The sequence below is a fragment of the Sus scrofa genome, chromosome 4, assembly GCF_000003025.6.
Source record: "Sus scrofa isolate TJ Tabasco breed Duroc chromosome 4, Sscrofa11.1, whole genome shotgun sequence".
In the NCBI taxonomy this organism is placed as follows: domain Eukaryota; kingdom Metazoa; phylum Chordata; class Mammalia; order Artiodactyla; family Suidae; genus Sus; species Sus scrofa.
This window is the reverse complement of record NC_010446.5, coordinates 67,503,347-67,526,213: the sequence shown is the minus strand read 5'-3', so window position 1 is coordinate 67,526,213 and position 22,867 is coordinate 67,503,347. Positions and strand designations below refer to the sequence as shown.

Sequence of the window (22,867 nt, the reverse complement as noted above, 5' to 3'; positions counted from 1 at the left end):
AACATGACTAGTATCTGTAAGCATGTGGGTTTGATCCCTTGCCCGGCTCCGTGGGTTATGGATCTGGCACTGCCATGAGCTGTAGGTGTAGGTCACAGATGTGGCTAAGATCTGGCGTTGCTGTGCCTGTGACCAGCAGCTATAGCTCTAATTTGACCCTTGGCCTGGGAACCTCCATATGCCCCAGGTGCATCCCTAAAGAGCAAAATAAATAAATAAATTTCAATTAAAAGATTTTAATGACCTGTAACTAATCTCACCTTCAGTCTGATTTCACCTAATCTGTACCATTATTTAGTAGGGAAAGCATATGCCTTGGAATTATAGACAAGCATAGTGTTGAATTCTAGATTTTTCTACTTATTCCAAAGTTGCATGAACTCTAAAAAGATACTTGAAAAAAAATTGTTTCAACATTTTCTAAACACTTTCATACTTTCTAGAATAGGGTTTTCCTATAGTACTACTGACATTTGGATCCTTTGTGTAAAATGTGTGGGGCGGGGGTGGGAATGTAGGTTGTCCAGTGTACTGCAGGGAGTTTAGCAACATCCCAATCCCTATCACTAATGGGTACAAACCCACTATAGCCATTAACAGCCTCTTTAACCCAGTCATGACAATCCAAAGTGTCTCGAATGTGGCTGTGGGGGCAAAGCTACCTCCAGTTGAAAACCACTGTTCTAGAGAAAGAATCGGCATTTTCTCCTTTGAAATAATTTTATAACTGAACACTTTAACAGTGAATTTTACTTACAGAGGAGAAAAAAGGTTATGGTAGTATGTATATATATGAACTACACTTCTAGCTTAGAATATTTTAGCGAATGTGAAAAATGTCTGCCCCTCCTTTTCAATTCTTTCTCCCCTTTCCTACTTTTCTATAATTATCCACAGCACAGGACTAAATATACTTTATGACATAAAACATGTTTCCTTGTGTCATGTCATTAAAAAATGATAAAATTAGTTTCATTCACTTCAAAAAAAAAAAAAAAAAAAAAGGCAGTAAAACTCTTATTTGTAGTTGCAAAATCATCCAGTGTCAATACCTAGAAGAGACTGAGTAGACTACACAGTACATCCCTACGTACCATGCATCTATAAAAAAGAATAAGGAAGGAGTTCCTGTCATGGCTCAGTAGTTAAAGAACCAGACTAGCATCCATGAAGACACAGGTTCGATCCCTGACCTTGATCAGTGGGTTAGGATCCGGTATTGCTGTAAGCTGTGCTGTAGGTCGAAGATGAGGCTTGGATCCCGAATTGCTGTGGCTGTGGCATAGGCCAGTGGCCACAGCTCCGATTCAACCCCTAGTCTGGGGACCTCCATATGTCACAGGTGCAGTCCTAAAAAGACAAAAAAAAAAAGAATGGGGAAGATCTCCAAAGACCGACATGGAATGCTTTCCAGGACACACTGCTAAGTGAAAAGAGCAAAGTACAAAAGAGCATCCACCGTACGTGTGATAGCCAGATGGCCACCAATGATCGCTACCTCCTGATTTTCACTTCTTCGTAGAGCCCCCCTCCCTACTGCGCCAGGGAGGTCTGGATGACCACATCTGATCATAAGGTAGACAATGCAGCTTCTGCCCTGTTTCTCTTTCTCTCATTCTCTAGCCCAATAAAGGCTTTAAATGACTGCAGTTGATATTATGATTCTTGAAGTCAACTGAAACCTTATGAGTTTCACAAACACCAAGCTAAGCCACTCTTGGACTCTGGACCCTCAGAAACTCTGAGAGATAAGCAGCTAAACTGTGAGTTTATTTAAGCAGCTAATGTTTGGGGTAATTTGTTATGCTGTGATAGATAACTAATACAGTATGCTAACTTTCATGCAAGATAAATGATACAAGAAACCATAACCATACATATATTTGCTCATTTGTGCTAAAGAAATGCAGAGGATAAACCAGAAACAATTCAGATTAGCTACATCCAAGGTGTGGAAAGAAGGGAGGAAGAGGAGTGGAGTGATGGGAATGAGGAGTACACCTTCTGTATAGTTCTAACTCTAAATTCAGAGTAGAGTTTAACATACTCAAAGATAAGTAAGCAATTAAACCTGAAAGTAAGAGCTACTAAAGTGGAAAACAGGCAGTAATAAATGAACTTAATTATATTATAAAATAATAATATTATCATTCAAGAGTATGGAGAAGAACTAATCTAAGTAACTGGAAAACAGTATTTTGAATGGATACTATAAGGCTAATGACAAAAAAATCCCACTAAATATAAATAATAGAATTTGCTTAGTAAGTTTTCTTCTCACAGTGATGAGTTAGCAATTTTGAAACTACTATGTGTGTGTAATAGGACTGAACAAACAATGTATCACAGAAAATGAAAGCCTTATATCTCACTGATTAGAGAGGGAAAATTTACAAATAAATAAAGGGACAGGGCCGAAATGAACCCTGTGGTACTGGACTGGAATCAGAACTATCAGTATGAACACATGGTTTTTAATATATGTGTAGATGAACAGTCACAACAGGTGTGGGAGAGGAAGGAAAAGAGGAGGAGGGGTGAGTATATACATATGCATTTCCTAGGTCCATCTGCTGAGAGGGCCTAGAAGCAGTAACAACCCAGTTGCAATGAACACACGTAGCACTCAGATTTTGGTTTCTAATAACTACTTTCCAACTGAAGGAGCCAGGGCTCCCAGTTTATGCGGCTACTACACCAGGGACGGAATAGAGAAAATTCAGAATGAGCCTGGAAAATCATAAGATTCCAGAAAATAAGAAGGTATTTAAAAAGGCTGAGGGCTTGTAAAAAAGACGGAAGGCCAAAACTGAAATAACTGGGGCAACAGAATAAATGGTGGAATTGGGTTATAAATCACAGAATAAAATAAATATCCATAAATACAGACTGATGTAAATAAAAAATTGAATAAACAGTAAAGGAGAATAATTCTGGTCAATAAATATAGAACAAGAGAGAAAAAGAATATCACTACTAGGGAAATACTGTACTACTAACTGCTGCCAACATGATCCACTGGTGGATACTCAAATTGGGGGCAGGGGAGTGTGAGAAAAAAAAACCAACACAGGATATTTGCAGTCTTAAAGAATCTTTTCCAAGGTATTTATTAAATGTAAAAGAATAACTTTACAGGAGTTCCCGTCATGGCTCAGTGGTTAACAAATTCGACTAGGAACCATGAGGTTGCGGGGTCAATCCCTGCCCTTGCTCAGTGGGTTAAGGATCCAGCATTGCTGTGAGCTGTGGTGTAGGTCAAAGACAGGGCTCGGACCCCGTGTTGCTGTGGCTCTGGCGTAGTCCAGCGGCTAGAGCTGCGATTCGACCCCTAGTCTGAGAATCTCCATATGCCGCAGGAGCGGCCCTAGAAAAAGGCAAGAAGACAAAAAACAAAGAATAACTTCACAGTAGAAGAATCTAGCAGGTACCATCATAACCAAATAATCAGAGTTAATATTATTAGTATTAATATACATCAAAAATGAATTCCTGATATGATGTACTGGGAAGGAAACATTGCTTCACAGGTATTCTTGCAAAAAATGGACAACCTCATTTTAATCATGAGAAAACATCTGACAAATGAAACTGAAGGACCTTCAATGAAGTAACTGATCATCACTCTTTACAAATACGAGAAGACTAAGGCATAACTAAAGGCATATTAAATGCAATGTGGGATTCTGGATCAGATTTTGAAATAGAAAAAAGGATATTAGTGGGAAAATTAGTGACTTCAAGTAAGGCCTATAGTTTACTTTATGGTATTATGCCAGTTTTAATTTCTGCTTCTGAACATTATAAAATGGTTGTTACATAAGATGTTGGCATTAAGGAAAGCAGAGTAAAGAGGATCTATTTTTGTGACTTTTCTGCAAGTTTAAAATCAGTTCAAAATAGTTAGAAGTTGATTCTTAATTATTAAGACCTAGATAATTTTAAAAAATTTCTCCAGCTGCTGATCTCTTACCTGCTTCCCAAATGCATTTCATAACTATAGAAATTTTATTTTTTAAAGCCTCAATGAATATACCAGAATAGACCAATTAGATAAATTTATATCTACATTATACTCACCTAACTAAGACTGAGAACAATAAAAACATCAATTCATAAACATTTCCATGAGGATGATGACAAATGATAACGTTTTAATTGTGAACAACTAAAAAAGCATTTTATCCAAAGCCAAATGAGTCAGTAAACCTCAAAACAAAACAAAATAAAACAATACCAAGGATGTCCAGTACATAAAACTGTAAATAAAAGACAGATCTCTCCACGGGCACAGAAGATTTCACTATAATTTATGTAGAATTTTTTCTATGCTTGATGCCTGTGGTGTTTTATACAATCTCTCTCATTTGTAAATACTTACTGCTTGGTTTTCCATGCGTGCAAAGATAACATTTAGCATCTGAGTAAGAGTAGCTTTGGCTGTTGTCTGATTGATGAGATTTTTGCTTGCTAGGTAGATATTGTAACATGTTCTCACAGCTTGCAGTACAGTTCCTTCATGAATTTCTATATGTTGAGATGTTACTGCAGTAAGTAAAGCCTTTTTAAAAAAGGACAAAGTTAAAGAAATGTTTTGCATCCAGAGTTTCTACACAAAAATATACGATTACTTTTATATCAGAATTAAAACTTTCAGACACCATTACCACTTTAAGATAATGTATATAGAATTTCTACCTGCCTTAAATATGTCATCAACTGTTAAAATACTTTATATTTTTCCCATTCTGGTAGTAGTTTTCATATAGTCCTCCCAAACCCAAAACACTAGAAAACCATTCAACTGATTTATTTCAATCCAAGTTCCATTTTTAATAGAAATATTTAGTGCATTAAAATGCACAGCAATAAAACTATCACAGTAGAGCAAAGATTTGTTTCAGATGATGTTATCTGTTGAACTTGATTTCAACTTTGGAGGATACATATTTTGTCCTATTCAAATTTTCCTGAGATCCTACTTTCAGACTGAGTTCAGTGTGCTATTGTTGTTACTGAAGATGTTTACAGATGTTTTAAAATAATCCTAAGGCAAAACCTCCAACAGAGTGAACAGCTTTAATTTATGTGAACTGTAACCACTTCTCAAAAGCAAAGACTGATACCTTCCTTCTATCCTTCTATGTAGTACAATGCTATCTATGCACAGTCAGCACTGAGCACATGCTAAACAAGTGACAACTGACATGAAACTGAAAATAATGGGCCAAACTGGATAATTTTTTTAGAATAAAGGTATTTTATGATGCATAAAGTCAATGCAGCTCTGAAACTAAAAGACTCAAAAAGGATGACAGCCATACATAAAGGAACACTTTACACATGTAAACAATTTCAAAAGTACTAAGAATCCAAGAAAATTTTACTGGTAAATAAACATACCACCACTATTAGCAGAAACATTAAAAATTCAATATTTAGGAGTTTCTGCTGTAGTGCAGTGGGTTAAGAAGCTGACTGCAGCAGTATGGGTTGCTATGGAGGCACGGATTCAATCCCCAGCCCAGTGCAGTGAATTAAAGTTATCTTGTGTTGCTGCAACTGTGGCTTAGATTCAAACTCTGGCCCAGGAACTTCCATACGCTGTGGGTGCAACCTTAAAAAAAAAAAAATTTCAATTTTTATAGCAGACTGAAAATACAAATGAGTGATTTTTCTTTAAAGTGAAACCAAGCAGGGTCCTATAGGGCTCCTGGGCACAAAAGCCTTTCTGTATCCCCCATTTCTTGTTCTTAGGAAATGGGCCTCATTCAGCCTCCATGGCCTTCCCTGAGTTCCAAGGGGCAGGTTCAGACAGTTGCTGATGAGGGAAGGGAGGGGATACAGAGACAAGGGAGGAACAGTCAAGCAACAATAGTATAGCCTTGGGGCGGGATCCTGGTTTCCTCTCAAGGGATACACATAATGACATAGGCATCTCATACACCTAAGAAAAGAGTTACATGCCTTATGCTTCTCTTAGAAATGAATGCTTTAAAACTGAAAAGCTTATACTCCTTCTTTGTCCTTCTCCTTGGCTTAATTGCACCCTAAACACAATCACCCATAAGATAAAGATTAGGAACCCTGAGCACAATTGCCTGTGAATGAAAGGTTATTAGCACATGATGGGGTTTTTTTGTTTTTGTTTTTTAATTTTTTGTCTTTTTGCCTTTTCTAGAGCTGCTTCTGCGGCATATGGAGGTTCCCAGGCTAGGGGTCGAATCGGAGCTGTAGCCACTGGCCTACACCAGAGCCACAGCAGCGCGGGATCCAAGCCGTGTCTGCGACCTACACCACAGCTCATGGCAGCACCGAATCCTTAACCCACTGAGCAAGGACAGGAATCAAACACGCAACCTCATGGTTCCTAGTCTGATTCGTTTACCTCTGCGCCACGACGGGGACTCCTAGCACATGATGTTTTTCAGGAACTTTCCTAGTTTGTTCTAATCTCTGATCAATATGCCCCTTTCACAAGTACTGTTATTCTAGGCAATAACCCAGCAGACCACCAGCATTATCATGCCGAAGTCTCCTCACTCCAGCTTTGATGATTAAAGATTCCCCCAAAGAAAGAGAAGAATGCATGTTTGTCCCAATCCTGATTCCTACCTGAAAACCTGTTTTTCTCCTTTTTACTATAAAACTCCTCTCAATTTTTTCCAATGGGGGGCATAGTCATTAGAGTGTTAGCCTGCTTTGACCCCTCCCTTTGCCTGGCAAAGCAATAAAGCTTTCTTCTTCTCTTTTACCCCAAACCCTGTCTCTGCATTTCAATTCGGCACCAGCAGACAGAGGCTGAATTTCAGCAACAAAAGGAGTTTTATGATCCAGGTATATCATAGCACAGACCTAGCACAGGGTTTAGCTGAGCAGGTTCAGCAGACTGACAAGTCCAAGGGAATCAGAAAAGCTGGTGCCCAAGTAATTCACATGGTAAAGTGGATTACAATGGATCTGACAGTAGAAGAAGAAAATAGAAGGGTCACAGAATCTTTACACAGGATGCTAAAGCTCAAAAGACAGAAGCATGCCAGAAACTGAAAAGCTCTGGAAGACTCTGGGGGCCCTAACTGGGACCTTCAAAATAAGTGATTTGGAAGTAAGAGTCTTCTCCCAGTGAGCTCGTGGCATTCAACAATAAAATCCCCTGACTGACGTCTAAAAAGCACCCATATTTTCTCTATTATAGCTGGAAAACATATTAAATGACCTTTTCAAATATTTTCCAAGGTAAAGGCTTTTGATCTAAAAAAAATACAGATTATGAATTACAAAGTCACCTTAAATAATTAATTACCTTTATTATTTGTAACTGAACTCCTTCATCTGTTTGAGGACCCTGGAAACAGCCACAAATTGTTTCAATAATTCTATCAATTAATTTTTTGCCTGGTGTTGTACTATCTGGGGCATTGCCAGTCAAGTGCCCATAAGCAATGAGTTTCTGAAATGGAGAAAGAAAATAAAGATCCTAATTAAGCTAACACACATATATATACACTAATTAAATATACATTAAAATTACAATACACAATTGAACATATGTTAAGCTTTTTATATAAAGATATAAATCAAAGCCAAAGCTATACCAACGTTTGGTGACGAAAGCTTTATTAAGCTATAAATATGCGAGATTATTTATACCTATAATAATCACAAAAACAGAAAAAATAACCACAGTAAAACCATCAGGCAATACTTTGAGAAAGGCAGGCCTTAGAACTTGTCTCTGATGAGTCAGAATAGCTTACTGCTTTCTACCCAAATATTACTGATACTGCTTTTGTGAAAGCTCTCTTAACACATTCAAATGACCCAAAAGCTCTTTCTAAATTAGATCTATGAAAATGCAGAAAACCCAATTTCCACACATTGGCTGCAATAAATCATAGGTTTGTTCATTCATCATTACCATTATAACCCTGGAAGGAAGGCCTTGGATATTATAATTTTATTTTTGAGGCAAGATAAGGTCACAAATCAAATGAACTTATTCTTAACTTACCTTAAAAACAAGTCATATTGATATGATCTTTTCCACTGAATTGTTAGATACAAAGGTATATCCCCAAACAGGAAAAATACCTAAGAAGATAAAGACCCCTCTACCTGGAGGTTTGTCTTACAAATATGTAAAAGGATCTGTGTGTGTGTATAAGCAAAAGAGAAAGAAAGATTTAAGAAATCTTTCTGAAATAAATGAAGGTCAGGACTAAAATCCCAAAGTAAATACAAATACTAAAATGTTAATATTAACACTGTTTTACATAAAATAGCAAATACTAGTAAAATCACTACAAATAATGATGTATGTAAAATTAGCAATAGGTTAAAATGCTTTCATTACTGATAACCTTAGTAAAGATTTGTGTTCTCACTAAGCTAGAGATTTTTGCTAACCTAAAACTAAAAGTATCTTTTTGCAACTATTACTGTTTCTTGTTTCTCTCTAATATAAGCAACCATTTGGTTTCTTACCACAAAAAGAATAATCAAGGCTTTCATGGAAAATGTCTGAATCATCAATTTTGAGTAATGTTTAGAAACACATTCAAGGAGTTCCCGCTTCGGTTCAGCAGTAATGAACACAATTAGTATCCATGAGGACTCGGGTTCAATCCCTGAGCTTCCTCAGTGGGTTAAGGATCCAGTGTTGCCATGAGCTGTGGTGTAGGTTATGGACAAGGCTTGGATCTGGTGTTGCTGTGGCTACAGCTTCAATATGACCCCTAGGCTGGGAACTTCGATATGCCGCAGCTGCAGCCCTAAAAAGACCAAAAATTTAAAAAAAAGAAAGAAAAGAAAAAACACATGCAAATTAGATGGTTTTTAGATAGTGCCAAGTTATACAGACCTGTAAACAATCTAGAGATGTACTAACTATGCGGGGACACCTGGACTGGCAAGCCAATTCAAAGGGGAGGAAGTACTTGTCTGCTTCAATAAAATTTGTCTTTGATTTCACTGGTGGAAGGGTGCTTGATCCAGCTTTTGCCTCTCCATGAGGAGGACTAAAGGAAAAGAGAAGAGTCTGATTAGAAAATCACATTCATCATGCTGATGATACACTCACAGAAAACAAAGAATTTCAGTTCTAAAAGGCACTTTGCTAAATCGGTCTTTATTTCCCCATATTTCATGAGGAAACCAAAGCCCAGAAGAGTTAAGTGATTCACTATAGGTCATAAGTTGGTAGCCAGGTTGTAACTAAATGCAAGAAAATAAATATTAATTAATTAAAGTAATTATTTAGGTTAAGTAATTAGTGGTCATTCTAAATATGAATCAAAGTCTTTAAGAAAAGACTTTAAAGCATATCTTATGGTATTTTAGGAAATACCTTTAACTTACGAGATTTTTGTATTTATAAATATGCATACCATATTTCTCAAAAATCATTTTTAAACTGATTTTATTATAAAAATCACATGCAAAAAATCTGCTGCACTGAAACATAATGATTGTATAATTATTACTATGGCCAAGACGGACAAATTTACAAATTATTTTTACTGAGAAAGAAAAAAACCCCTACAAACCTCTGCTTTTCAGTTTCCGCTTTTATTTCCTCTGGGGGGAAAAAAGAAGCATACATCAGAAAACTTAACAACAGAAAGATCATTAAGTAACTTATGTTTTAAATTAATCTGTAATTTCTATAAGAAGTTGGGAAGAATACAAATTAAAAGAAAACTGGGTACTAAAATTCTGCTGTAGCCAAAATGTATTAATTTACACAAACAACATAATTTTTAAAAACTATACAAAGAATATACATTGACAACCATAAAAATAGTATTAGAGATCACAAGTTCTCAAAGCATTTCCTTTTCTCAAGTAGAAACGAATCTAGCTAGTATCCATGAGGACGCAGGTTCCATCCCTGGTCTCACTCAGTGGGTTTAACGATCCAGGGTTGCCATGAGCTGTGGTGTAGTCACAGGTGTGGCTCAGATCCATCCTGTTTGCTGTGGCTGTGGCTGGCACCTACAGCTCCGATTTGACCCCTAGCCTGGGAACCTCCATATGCTGCAGGTTCAGCCCTTTAAAAAAAAAAAGAAAAAAAAAATATATATATATATAAAAAAAGAATATATATATATATTTTTATATATATATATAAAAAAAATATTTGCTATATTCAAATGACAAAATATAAAGTACATGTTGGGTGAAAGAAAGAAAACTCAATATACCTGCCTTGGGGTTATCTCAAGGCGATGATCAGACCAGGCTGTAACTTCTTGATCATGTATATATGTGTCAATATTTAACCGATTTTTCTACTTATGACTACACAAGGCACTGTCAAATACACATATGCAATTTAGTGGGGCATTTTCCCTTTTGCTGTTTATATCTATAAGTGATGAGGTAAGTTAGATAAGTCCTACCTATCATGGAAGAACCTTAAATTTAATGACATACTGGGAAATCTGGTTAATTGATTAAGCCAGTTAGAAACTTGTAAAAAAAGTATTGAAATATAACATTAATAATTACTATTACTGCAGCCAAACAGTTGTTAGGAACTTATTATGTGCCAAGCACTGTTACATTTTACATTTACTAACATGTTTAGGCCTTATAACAACCCTATGAAATTTGTACTGTCATATTTCCACTTTAAAATCGAGGCACAGAGAGGATGAGTAATTTGCTCAAGGGCTGCATGGCATGGGTGTGTGGCTAATCCGGTTTCACCAGGTTTCAAAACTAGGTAATGTAACTCCAGATCCTGGTTTTTAACCACTCTACTACATAGGTCTATCTATGAATATCAAGCAAAATGTGTTAAATTTAGGTTACTAGAAATAACTTCTAGCCTATAAATTATTAAAAACTATCATGTATTAAGCATCTCCCACATAATAGCAATTATAGCAATCCCTTCATAAAGTGGCTTTGTCAAATCACTCTGTCCCTGCACAATTTATTCATTACCTACTCTGTGCTAAGTACTGATGCTCAGTATTTCCATCTAATTCTCTGTGGACCAAAGCTCTTTCCATTTTGCCAGCCGTAGGAGTAGAAGGGAGACAATGTGAAAATATTATCTGGGGTTATTTAAAATACTACTTAATAAAAGTTCACAATGTCTGATATTTAAGATCTGCACATGGCTACTAAGATTGCACAGTTCACCAATACATGCAATAAAAACAATTTAAATCCCTTTATAAAATACAGTACAGGGGGTAAATGATATACTAGTTGCCCCAAATCTTCATAAAATTTTTAAAACAGTATTTAATATTATCATTATTATTTAAGATGCTGAGGTTTTACTAAAAATCAGGTAAGGTAGAAAAAACATGTGAGGTAGGAAAAGGAGGGAGGTGATGATTTTTGTATAAAGTGAGATTCCATTTGTAAAATATGAAATGGTATTCTGGGTATTAAGTAAATAATACATTAGTTAGGAGTGCCAGAGGTAGTATAACATTTTAAAGAGCACTGTGTTTTGATACCATCTTCCAATAAGATAACCTGTCACCAAATAAGTGTGTGACCTTAGGAAACAACATTTAACTCCAGCACTTAGGTAACTGCAAAGGTACTTATATTCTAAAACTTATGGTAAGTGGCTTTTCCTCTTGGCCCACAAAGCTCTTTACAGAAGTAGTTTACTGATCTTTGCTCTAAAACCAAGTATCAAAAGGATCCTATAAACTCTATGAACTACTTTATTCTATGATTCCTTTTTTTTGGGCACACAGAAGTTCCCAGGCCAGGGATCAAAGCCGCGCCACAGCAGGAACCTAAGCCACTGTGGTGACTATGCTGGATCCTTAACTCACTGAGCCACCAGGGAACTCCCAAATGCTTCCATTTATTTATTTATTTATTTATTTAGCTGCCCAAGGCATATGGAGTTCTCAAGCCAGGGATCAGATCGGCACAATAGTTGCAACCCAAGCCACAGCTGAAGCAACGCCCACTGTGCTGGGCCAGGGATCGAACCTCACTCCCAAGATGCCACTGATCCCATTGTACCACAGCAGGAACTCCCATTATTTTTTAAATGACCATACTTAAATAGTCTAGTAAAACATACCTAAGCTACACTGAATGTAATAATTCTCTGCTAATTCAGATAGTACATTTATTCCTATCTTTCTATCTCCTTACTGTAAATTATACAAGGCAAGCCCTGTTCAAACCAGTAAACACTTTAATTCTCAATGATTTTAATATTTTAGAATTACTTTGCACTAAATATGAGTTTTATTATTTTTTCATTTTCCTATACATTTGTAACCAACAGTTAGAGTTTTTTAAATGTTTTGACAAAATCTTTCAAAGGTCACAGATCGCAGTTTTACCCACTGATTATTAACATAGCTTATATGTTTTCAGCTTGCAGGGTTATCTTTATGGGCCTGCAAAATGCTTATACTTTTACAATCTTCTGAAGACTGCTTGTATTCCTCTTAATACACCTCCTTTCAAAGCCATTCAAGGCCACTTAAACTGAAAGACACTATCACTAAAAAGTAATCAAGATTAAAAGAACAGGAGTTCCCGTTGTGGCGCAGTGGTTAACGAATCTGACTAGGAACCATGAGGTTGCGGGTTCGGTCCCTGCCCTTGCTCAGTGGGTTAACGATCCGGCGTTGCCGTGAGCTGTGGTGTAGGTTGCAGACGCGGCTCGGATCCCGCGTTGCTGTGGCTCTGGCGTAGGCCGGTGGCTGCAGCTCCGATTCGACCACTAGCCTGGGAACCTCCATATGCCGCGGGAGCGGCCCAAGAAATAGCAACAACAACAAAAAAAAAAAAAAAAAAAAAAAAAAAAAAAAAGATTAAAAGAACAAGTGGCAATAGGGGAGAGGTGGACAAAGTAGAAAAATACTGAAAGTAACAACATTATAAACTACACCATTTAACACAAGCTGAAAAAAATTTAAATATGCAATACTACCTTATATTTGTGCAGCAAAGAGTTTAAACACTTTTTTATACATTACCTAATTTTATCCTCAATTCCTCACTTTATGGATGAGAAAACCATAAATCAGATTAGTTAAATAATGGCTTAAAAGCCAGCCAGCTGGTCAGTAGTGATCCAGAAACTAGTTTATCTAGTTTTAAAGTAGTGTATTTCACACTACACACTGCTCTATTTAAGCAACCTTCGTTTTTGCTTTTTAGGGCTGCTCCTGAGGCATATGGAAGTTCCTGGGCTACAGGTTGAAATGGAGCTGCAGCTCCTGGCCTAGGCCGCAGCCACAGTAACACCAGATCCAATCCTCATCTGCAACATACAACAAAAGCTCACAGCAACGCCAGATCCTTAACTCAATGAACAAGCGAGGGATTGAAGCCGCACCCTCTTGGATACTAGTTGGGTTCATTACCACTGAGCCACAACAGGAACTCCTTAAGCAACCTTCTATTAACTGATGCACATGAACTGAAAAATTCATTCTCTATTTATAAGGGTAAACTTATTTTAAAGGAGTGATTCTCAAAATGTGGTCCCAGGACCAGCAGTATCGGCATCACCAGGCCCTCCACCCAACTTTCTGCATCAGAAACTATGAATGTAGAGTACTACAATCTGTGTTAACAAAGCTTCCAGAGGATTCTAACATGAAAACAAGTTTAAGAATCACTACTAAAATGGTTAAAAGAAATGAGTGCAAGACAGTTTGGTTTCATCACTGTGTCCACATCCATTTATTGTCCCTGTAAGACTTCTTAGACTAGTGTTAGAGCCTATGCTAAAAACAAATTTTTTTTCAGTTTTCTTAACTTATAATAAATGTTCAGTAACACGAACAGTATTTGAGGAAACTGCCTCTCTAGTTTAATGAATTAGCAGTTCTCCTTCAACAGTAGAATCAAGAAGTACAGTTTAATGAATTAGCAGTTCTTCTTCAACAGTAGAGTCAAGAAGTACAAGAAGTTCAAGGGTTAGTTGACCCTTGAACAAGGCAGAAGTTAAATTATAATCAACCGTCCATTTCTGCTGTTCCTCTGCATCCATGATTCAACCAACCATGGACTGTATAGTACTGCAGTATTTACTGTTGAAAAGTATCTGTGTATATATACATGGACCCACACAGCTCAAACCTGTATTGTTCAAGGGTCAACTGTAAACCAATTAATCCCCAATTATTAAAGAAAAAACATGCAGAAGAAAAAATATTGAATTAACAAATTAAGAAGCATACTCAAACTAAAAACTACTTGGTGCTTAACTGTGAAATATTTTCCTATTAAAGTCAGAATCATGACAAGGATGACCACCAACAGCAAAATGTTTTTTGTTTTTTGGGTCACACCTGAAACACATGGAAGTTCCCAGACCAGGGGTTGAATCAGAGCTGCAGCTGCCAGCTTACACCACAGCCACAGCAATTCAGGATCCAGGCACAGCTGCGACCTATGCCAAAGCTCACAGCAATGCAGGATTCTTAACCCACTGAGTGAGGATGAGGGATTGAACCTGCATCCTCATGGATCCTAGTCAGGTTCGTTTCTGCTAAGCCACAATGGAACTCCAACAAAACATTTCTGACACTGCTCTGGAAAACACCAGACAATGCAAAACAGACAATATTGTATGTGATAAGAAAAGTCATCACTCTTGAGCTAAAATAAAAGTCAGAACCTAGATTTGTTTGTTTAGTGATATTTAGGGTTTTTTACTATGTAGTCATGGCTCTTCGAACAAACTTTATAAAAATTATTTCAGAAATTATTTTCTCTCTAGCCATTAACTCCCTCATCCCTTCAGAACTATTTTTATACAGTTATTTTAAAACCTAAGAAACACAACTACTGCATTGTACAGAAGGAAAGATTGAAATTGGAGGAAAGAGGTCATCATAAATTAGCATATAAAGTATAGATTTTAAAGTGATTTGAAAGAAACACAAGTTTTATTCCTTTCAGGTAGATTAAATTACTGGAAGCAAGTACATTAAATCACTGAAACAGATGATAAGGCACAGGACTTGTTTAATGAACAAGAAAAAGAGTGATCTACTAAAAAATAACTGATTTTATGTGCTTTATATGCCTGATTTTATATAACTGATTTTATGTGCTTTATATGCCTGATTTCCTCAATATATTAAATATTCCCTCATAATATTATTTTACTATCAACTTGCTTAGCAGCTTGCTTTTCCTTAATTGACAGGACACATATAAATTTCAAAATGGTATTTATACAGATTCAACAAATTCTATTACCTATAAACTATGAATGATTTCTATCTACCTCTCATGACATCATTTAGTCTTACAGCTTGCAGGACAACAGCATTTACTCAATGCAAACGAAATTGGTAATCTAAGGAAAGACTTAAAGGCAAATGAAGAGTTTTTGATAAACACATTAGAACATACACATCCAATGTGTGGTCTCCTTCGAAGCAGAAACTGTGGGAAGCTATGCTTCAATTATCATCATACTGCCAGTATTCAAAAATATTTGTGGAATGCACTGTTTGCAGGTCTTTCCTGCCTGCTTCCTTCTTTTAAATGAATAACCTCACAGAAGGAAAACTCTCTAGAAAGGGAATCGGATTCTAACCACCAATTAACCACAAGTGGCTTGGGGCCAAGTATGAAGAATGGTATGTGACTACAAAACAAGTCCTTAACTTGAGTACATCTGTGAACCATGCCAGTGTGTGTGTGCAAGCAGTGTTTTAGAAAAAGAGTACATAGATTCTTACATAGATTCTTAAAGGAGCCTTTAACACAAACTATAAAGATGATATACGATCAACTGAAAGCAGCAATTTGGGTCAACTATATGAGAAAGCAATTTAAACAAAAACATTTAGGAAACTGCATAAATGTAAGGCATCATCTTGAAAAATAACATTTCTTTGGATGTATGTATTCTGCTAGGTTTACTTTTTCAAGGCCAATCTTATGATTTAAAAGAAACACATTTCATGAAATTAAGGATTAAATAAAAATACAGAAGTTAAACAGAATATTACAGTAATCTAAGAAAGAGATAACAGCTTGAACAAAAACTATGACAAAAGGGATGAGTAAAAGTAAATTCCATGGTGATCTTGGTAGGAAAAACAATCATACAATCTAATTTATCGAGGAGGATGAGCAAGAAGAGATTTAGCCTGCCTAACTGAATAATAGAGTTACCATTAATTTAGACACAAAACACAGTTTTCTCACCGTGTGAAAGTAGGGGTGAAGGCTCAGAGGTGGAGAAGAGGTAAGTTTTGGTCATGTTTTACTTAAAGCAATGGGGATGTTCAAGTGACAGTATTCAGCAGGCACTAAGACAGAAATTTGAAGACCAGGAGATAGTGCGACAGACTTTATTTTCCAAAATGATCACTGTGGTAACCTCCCATCCCACAAGCCCTTCTGCAAGGTGACCTTGCGACACTCCACCTAGAGAGTCTAATTCACCTTCCCTTGAATATGGGCTGGCCTTAGAGATTTATTTGTAACCAAAAGAATACAATGGAAGTGACTGTGAACAACTGTCAAGATTATTAGAAAGGGCCATGCAGCCCCTGCCTGGTTCTCCTGGAATGTTGGGTCCCACTCTTGCAACCTAAAGATTCTGCTGTGAAACATAACTGGTTCAGTCAACAATCCCAGCCGAGCCCAGTTTCAAGGCACCACAGTACAGGCACCAGACATGTGAGTGAAGAAGCCCCTAGAGGATTCTAGTTCCTCATTCACATATCCCCCAGTCATTTGAGTCTTCCCAGCTGAGGCTCCAAGACATTTCCGAGCAGCAACAGGCCTCATCTGAATACCTGAGAGACACAGTCTGTGAGCATAATAAAATGGTCACTGAGATACACCACTAAGTCTTGGAGTGGTTTATTACACAATTGGAACAAAAAGGGTTTTAGGCAATTGGAACAAAAAGGGTTAAGGAGACTCAAAAAGACTGGGGTTTGAAATAACTCCTTGGAAACAGGAGAGACAGGTAGGTAACTGAGGGGTGCCAAAAAGCCTGCTGAGAATATGTAAGGTTCTAATGTGTTGCGGAGTATGTGGATAAGGAAACCAGACGGTTAACAGATAGTGCTTAATAAAATGCAGGCAGGACTTGTTCCCTAAAACAATCCCTTTATAATAAGTATATCAGCCTCCTCAGAATCTGGAAGTCCTCTGCAAAATTAGTTTGCAAAATTTTAACTAAATCATATATAAGTATTGATATCAACTGAAGTACAAAGTAATTTAAAACAAAATACCAGTTTAAGTTTCTTTTTAGTGCCCAGAAAACAGTCAAAAAGATAATTTTTCAGAGTTCCTGTTGTGGCTCAGCAGAAACCAATCTGACCAGTACCATGACGATGCAGGTTCAATCCTTGGCCTCACTCAGTGGGTTAAGGATCTGGGGTTGCCATCAACGGTGGTGTAGGTCACAGACGTGGCTTGGATCTGGCATTGCTGTGGCTGTGGTGTAGGCCAGCAGCTATAGCTCTGATTCAGCCCCTAGCCTGGGAATCTCCATATGCTGTGGGTGGGGCCCTAAAAAAAATAAATACAAAAAAATTCATCTAAAAAAAAAAAGGTAACTTTTCATTATGCTTCTACCATCACTACTTCTACCACCCTTCCTATTTGACAGAAGCAAAAAGATGCAATGGGAACAAATAATCAACTGGAATCAACTAGGAGTTGCTTGGACAGTAAATAAGCACCAGTATGAATAATAGATGTTCACAGGTACTAAAATGATGACTGCAGAAGTGATCAAAGTACCTAAGTTCTGACAGTCTTAAAAACTTGCATAACAAGATATGCTTTGACACTAGGGTGAAAGGTTAAATGAATATTTGTAAATGCTAAGATTTTATTTATTGCCATGGTTTATAGTAAAAATTGTCACAGCTACTTATTTAATACTTAGTACTCTTTCATGCCGCTTAGAAAGTTTACTATGTATTTGTAACTATTTTGTCCTAAGTTAAGCTAAATTTTACCTTATTTTATAAAAGGAAATCAGTACCATAAGCCAAACTATAGAAATTTTCCTCCAAGTAATTTCCCCCAAGAATATGTACTTTTAGTAGAATCCATTACTTCCAAAATTATTCGTAAACATAATACTGATTAATTTTTTATTAAACCAGCCCCCTACCTCCATAAGCATGTATAAGACCCTGAGCAGTCTTTTAGACTACCAAATTTCCTGCTAAAGTTCAAACAAATATTTTCTTATCATAGCCTATTTTCTGAAAGGAAAAGAATAGATTTTCACTCAAAAGCCATTATTTCTGCCCTTTCCATCAAAAACCAGCAGACCCCCATTTGATAATATGGTTCCAGAAGATGTACCAAAAAGGAGTACAAGATTCTGACTTAACATTCTACTATAATTGTCCTCAAGGGTATGAATATTGGTGGAATTTTCAGACTAAGGGTGAAAAGTGAAGTTTCTATCATAAAACAGCAAAAACCAACTAAGGAAAAGTGACTACATTCAAATGAAAATTAGACATATGAATCGCAGTTAGCTTACAAATAAATCAAACTCAGAACTTCCAAATTTAACATTCAAAAATGAAAATACTAAATGGAAAATCCCAGAAATAAATGACCCTAAATTGGGTTCTGTTTTGTTTTGTTTTTTTTTTCAGGGCTGAATCTGCAGCATATGGAAGTTCCCCAGGTCAAATCAGAGCTACAGCTGCCGGCCTACACCACAGCTCACGGCAATGCTGGATCCTTAATCCACTGATCAAGGCCAGGGATGGAACCCATGTCCTCATGGATAATAGTCTAGGTTTTAAATTGTGTGACATTCTGAGCAGTGTGATGAAATTTTGTGCCATCCCACACCATTCTGCTTTGTCCCACCAGGACATCAATCATTCCTTCAGTGATCCTGTCCTTAGTCACTTAGTGACTTCTCAGGATGGACTGTCATAGATGGGCTTTGTTCAACTAACCCTCTTTTGACTTAACAATGGCTCCCAAGGGCAAGAGTAGTGATACTGGCAATTTGGATATACCAAAGAGAAGCTATAGCTTCCCTTAAAGTGCTTCCTTTAAGTGAAAAGATATAAGTTCTTGACTTAATAAAGCAAGAAAAAAAAAAAAAAAAGAAACTGAATGCTGAGGTTGCTAAGATCTACAGTAAAAATGAACCTTCTACTCATGAAATTGTGAAGAAAGAAAAAGAAATCTGTGCTAATTTTGTTGTCACACGTCAAACTGCAAAAGTTATGGCCACAATGTGTTAAGTGCTCAGTTAAGATGGAAAAGGCATTAAACTTGTACAAAAAGATATTTTGAAAGACTATTTACATAACCTTATTACCTTATATTGTTGTAACTTCTATTTTATTATTAGTTATTGTTGTTCATCTCTTGTTGCATCTAATTTATAAATTATATCATAGGTATGTATGCATAAGTTAAAATACAGTATACAGAAGGTTCAGTACCACCCACTGTTTCAAGCATCCACTAGGGATCTTGGAACATATCCCCTGCGATATGGGGTACTCTGTCATTTAAGTTCTCTAATACATCTAAATAACTTTTCCATGATAAATACATAGAAATAAAAAATTCTAGGAGTTTCTGTCGTGGCTCAGGGTGAAACAAATCTGAGTAGTATCCACGAGGACTTAGGTTCAATCCCTGGCCTTACTCACTGGGTTAAGGATCTGGCGTTGCCATAAGCTGTGGTGTAGGTCACAGACATGGCTTGGACCTGGCGTTGCTGTGGCTGTGGCACAGGCCAGCGGCTACAGATACAACACCTAGTCTGGGAACCTCCATATGCCACAGTTGTGGCCCTAAAAAGACAAAAAAAAATCTAATGGATTGAAACTGTTTCTTGAAGTGTGGTACCTCAACAACAGTGAGATCTTTGAGAAATGTCTTCTAAGATAATGAAAATTGGTGATTAGCTCACCAAAATCACATGAAGAGAAAGGAGTCTAACAAACAACAAAAATAGCTTGTATTTGTGTAACATTTTAGAATTTTTTTTCCTTTCCTTTCCTTTTCTTTTTTTTTTTTTTGGTTTTTAAGGTCGTACCTGCAGCATATGGAAGATCCCAGGCTAGGGTTCCAATTGGAGCTACAGCTGCCGGCCTACACCACAGCCATAGCAATGTGGGATCTGAGCCTTGTCTGTGACCTACACCACAGCTCACGGCAACACCAGATCCCTGACCCACTGAGCAAAGCCAGGGATGGAACCTGCACCCTCATGGATACTAGTCAGATTCATTTCTGCTGTGCCACAACAGGAACTCCAACATTTTAGAATTTATATGAAGTTTTACATACATATTCTTACATACATATTGTCAATTCTTAGAACAGCCAAGAATATTACCAACACGCCCATTTTACAGATTAAAAAACCTGCAGTGACTTAATCAAGATAACAAAAAGGAAATGCAATAATTTAGGTTTAAAAAAAAAAAAAGCCTTAATCAAATGGCTGAATTTCAATAGGTTATTAACTTAAAAGAATACTAATTTTAGAATGTTATCATAATTTTCCAATGTATACGTTAAGTTCTAACAAAACAAAAAAACCACTATGCTATGTAATAATTCAAAAACATAAAAAATCTTGTTTAGAAAACTAAAACTAGAAATGTGATTTGAATAACTATTTCAGGGCAAATTCTTTCCATTTCACTTTATGTATAAAATATTTTAAATAAAATAAAAAATAAAAATCTCAACAGAATTCACATCAAGTACCTGCTTAATGACACTAAAGTAATAAATATTAAGAAGCCAAATTTAAAGAAAATTAAGTGAAAATAAACATTTAGAGAAACTACAAATTATGAAAATGGTCTTTTAATGGAACTTAATATTGGGACAGAAAAGAATGCAGTGGCTGTTTACCATCAACAACTTGCAGCAGCTACAGTGAAAATCAACAAGAACAGAGTTATTGTTCTCAGTATTAATGCCCCTACTGGTAAATAAACAATCAGACATTTCACAGATTCTAATCAACGTAAGCTATGCAGAAGCAGCAGCCATGGCACCACGGAAAGAATACTGCACTGTAAGTCAGAGCCTTGGGTTCTATTTCACAATTGGCTGCACAAGTGAAAATACAGTAGAAAGAAATACTTTTGGGGCCTCTAACTCCAAAAGACTGAGAGTCAAACCCCAGGTGCCCCAGGTTTATTACCTTTCTAAACCTCACTTTACTAACTTTTCAAACAGGCATGACAATATTTAGTTTTCTGTCTCATAAGACTATTGGGGCACCAAGGAGGTATAAACATGCTTTGTTTAGGGCTGGGTTTAATCTTTTTTTTTTTTTTGAGAAGTTTTAAATATGAAAAAGTACAAACAACAATATGATAAATACTCACTAAGCAATCATCCAAGCTTGATTCTAGGACAGTATTTCATAACTGTATACAAGCATACTCCAGAGTTTTTTTTTTTTTTGCTGGCTCAGCTCTAGACCACTGCAATAAAAGTCACACTAATTTCTGGTTTCTCCAAGCATATAAAGGTTATGTTTATACTATACTGTAATCTATTAAGTGTACAATGGCATTAGGCCTTAAAAAAACAATGTTCACACCCTAATTAAAAAATACTGGCGTTCCCATCCTAGTGCAGTGGAAACGAATCCAATTAGTAACCATGAGGTTGTGGGTTAGATCCCTGGCCTCACTCAGTGGGTTAAGGATCCGGCATTGCCATGAGCTGTGGTGTAGTTCGCAGCATGACTCAGATCCTGTGATGCAATGTAGCTACAGCTTTGATTCGACCCCTAGCCTGGGAACCTCCATATGCTGTGGGCACAGCCCTAAAAAGCAAAAAGAAAAAGAAAAAAAAAAAAAAAAAAAAGCAAAAAACCTTTATTGCTAAAAAATGCTATCAATCATCCAAACCTTCACCTGGTGGAGGGTCATGCCTCAGTGATAATGGCTGCAGACTGATCAGGGTGGTGGTTGTTGAAAGGTGGAGTGGCCATGTCAATTTCTTAAAATAAGACAACAATGCAGTTTGCTGCAACAAATGACTCTTCCTTTCAGGAACAATTTCTCAGTAGCATGCAAGGATGTTTCATAGTACTTTACTCACAGTAGAACTTTGAAAATTGTCAACTCTCTCAAACCCACTCAGTGCTTTATGAACAACATTAAGTTATATTCTAAATCCTTTGTTCTCATTCCAATAATCTTCATAGCATTACATCTATGGAGTAGGATTATCTATCCTACTTCATAGGAGTAGATTACATCTCAAGAAACTACTTTCTCTGCTTATACACAGGAAGCAGCTCCTCATCTGTTAAAGCTTTATCATGATATTGTAGCAATTCAGTCACATCTTCAGCCTCCACTATTTTTTTTTTACACAAATCCTTCACTTAGTTTACCATTCACTGACTCCATTTTATTCCCTTTCACTACTTCCATTCTCTATTTGTGCCATAATGAACCATCTTTTCTTTTTTAAATCAATTTTAAATTTTAAATAAATTTCTAATGACTTAGAAATGTGTGTTAGTTTTGGTATACAGCAAGGTAAATCAGTTACACATATACATATCTCCATTCCTTTCCAGATTCTTTTCCCATGTAGGTTATTACACAGTACTGAGTAGATTATCCTGTGCTATACAGTAGATCCTTGTTACCCATCTATTTTATATATAGTAGTGTGTATATGTCAATCCTAAACCCCTAATTTATCCCTCCAGCCCCACATTTCCCCTTTGGTAACCATAAATTTGGTTTTAAAATTTGAGTTTCTGTTTGCTAAGTTCTTTTTTTAAGATTTTTTGTTAGATTCCAAATATTAGTGATCTCCTATGATATTTGTCTTTCCTGTCTGACTGACTTCACTTAGTATGATAATTTCTAGGTCCATCTATGTTGCTGCAAATGGC

General features: G+C 36.6%; 1 protein-coding gene across 2 annotated transcripts in view; it reads right to left on the bottom strand.

Moving 5' to 3' along the window:
- Positions 1-22,867, bottom strand: part of ARFGEF1 (ADP ribosylation factor guanine nucleotide exchange factor 1) — a 148,095-nt gene that overhangs the window by 87,398 nt on the left and 37,830 nt on the right. For both annotated transcript variants that reach the window (XR_002343274.1, XM_001928010.7), the window contains exons 2-5: positions 9,546-9,576; positions 8,861-9,017; positions 7,304-7,450; positions 4,382-4,561 (exon numbers count right to left, since the gene is read on the bottom strand). Coding sequence is in view for 1 of the 2 variants with exons in the window: in XM_001928010.7 (XP_001928045.1) it covers positions 4,382-4,561; positions 7,304-7,450; positions 8,861-9,017; positions 9,546-9,576 (515 nt within the window). In the remaining variant the exon portion in view is untranslated. The remainder of the gene's footprint in view (positions 1-4,381; positions 4,562-7,303; positions 7,451-8,860; positions 9,018-9,545; positions 9,577-22,867) is intronic.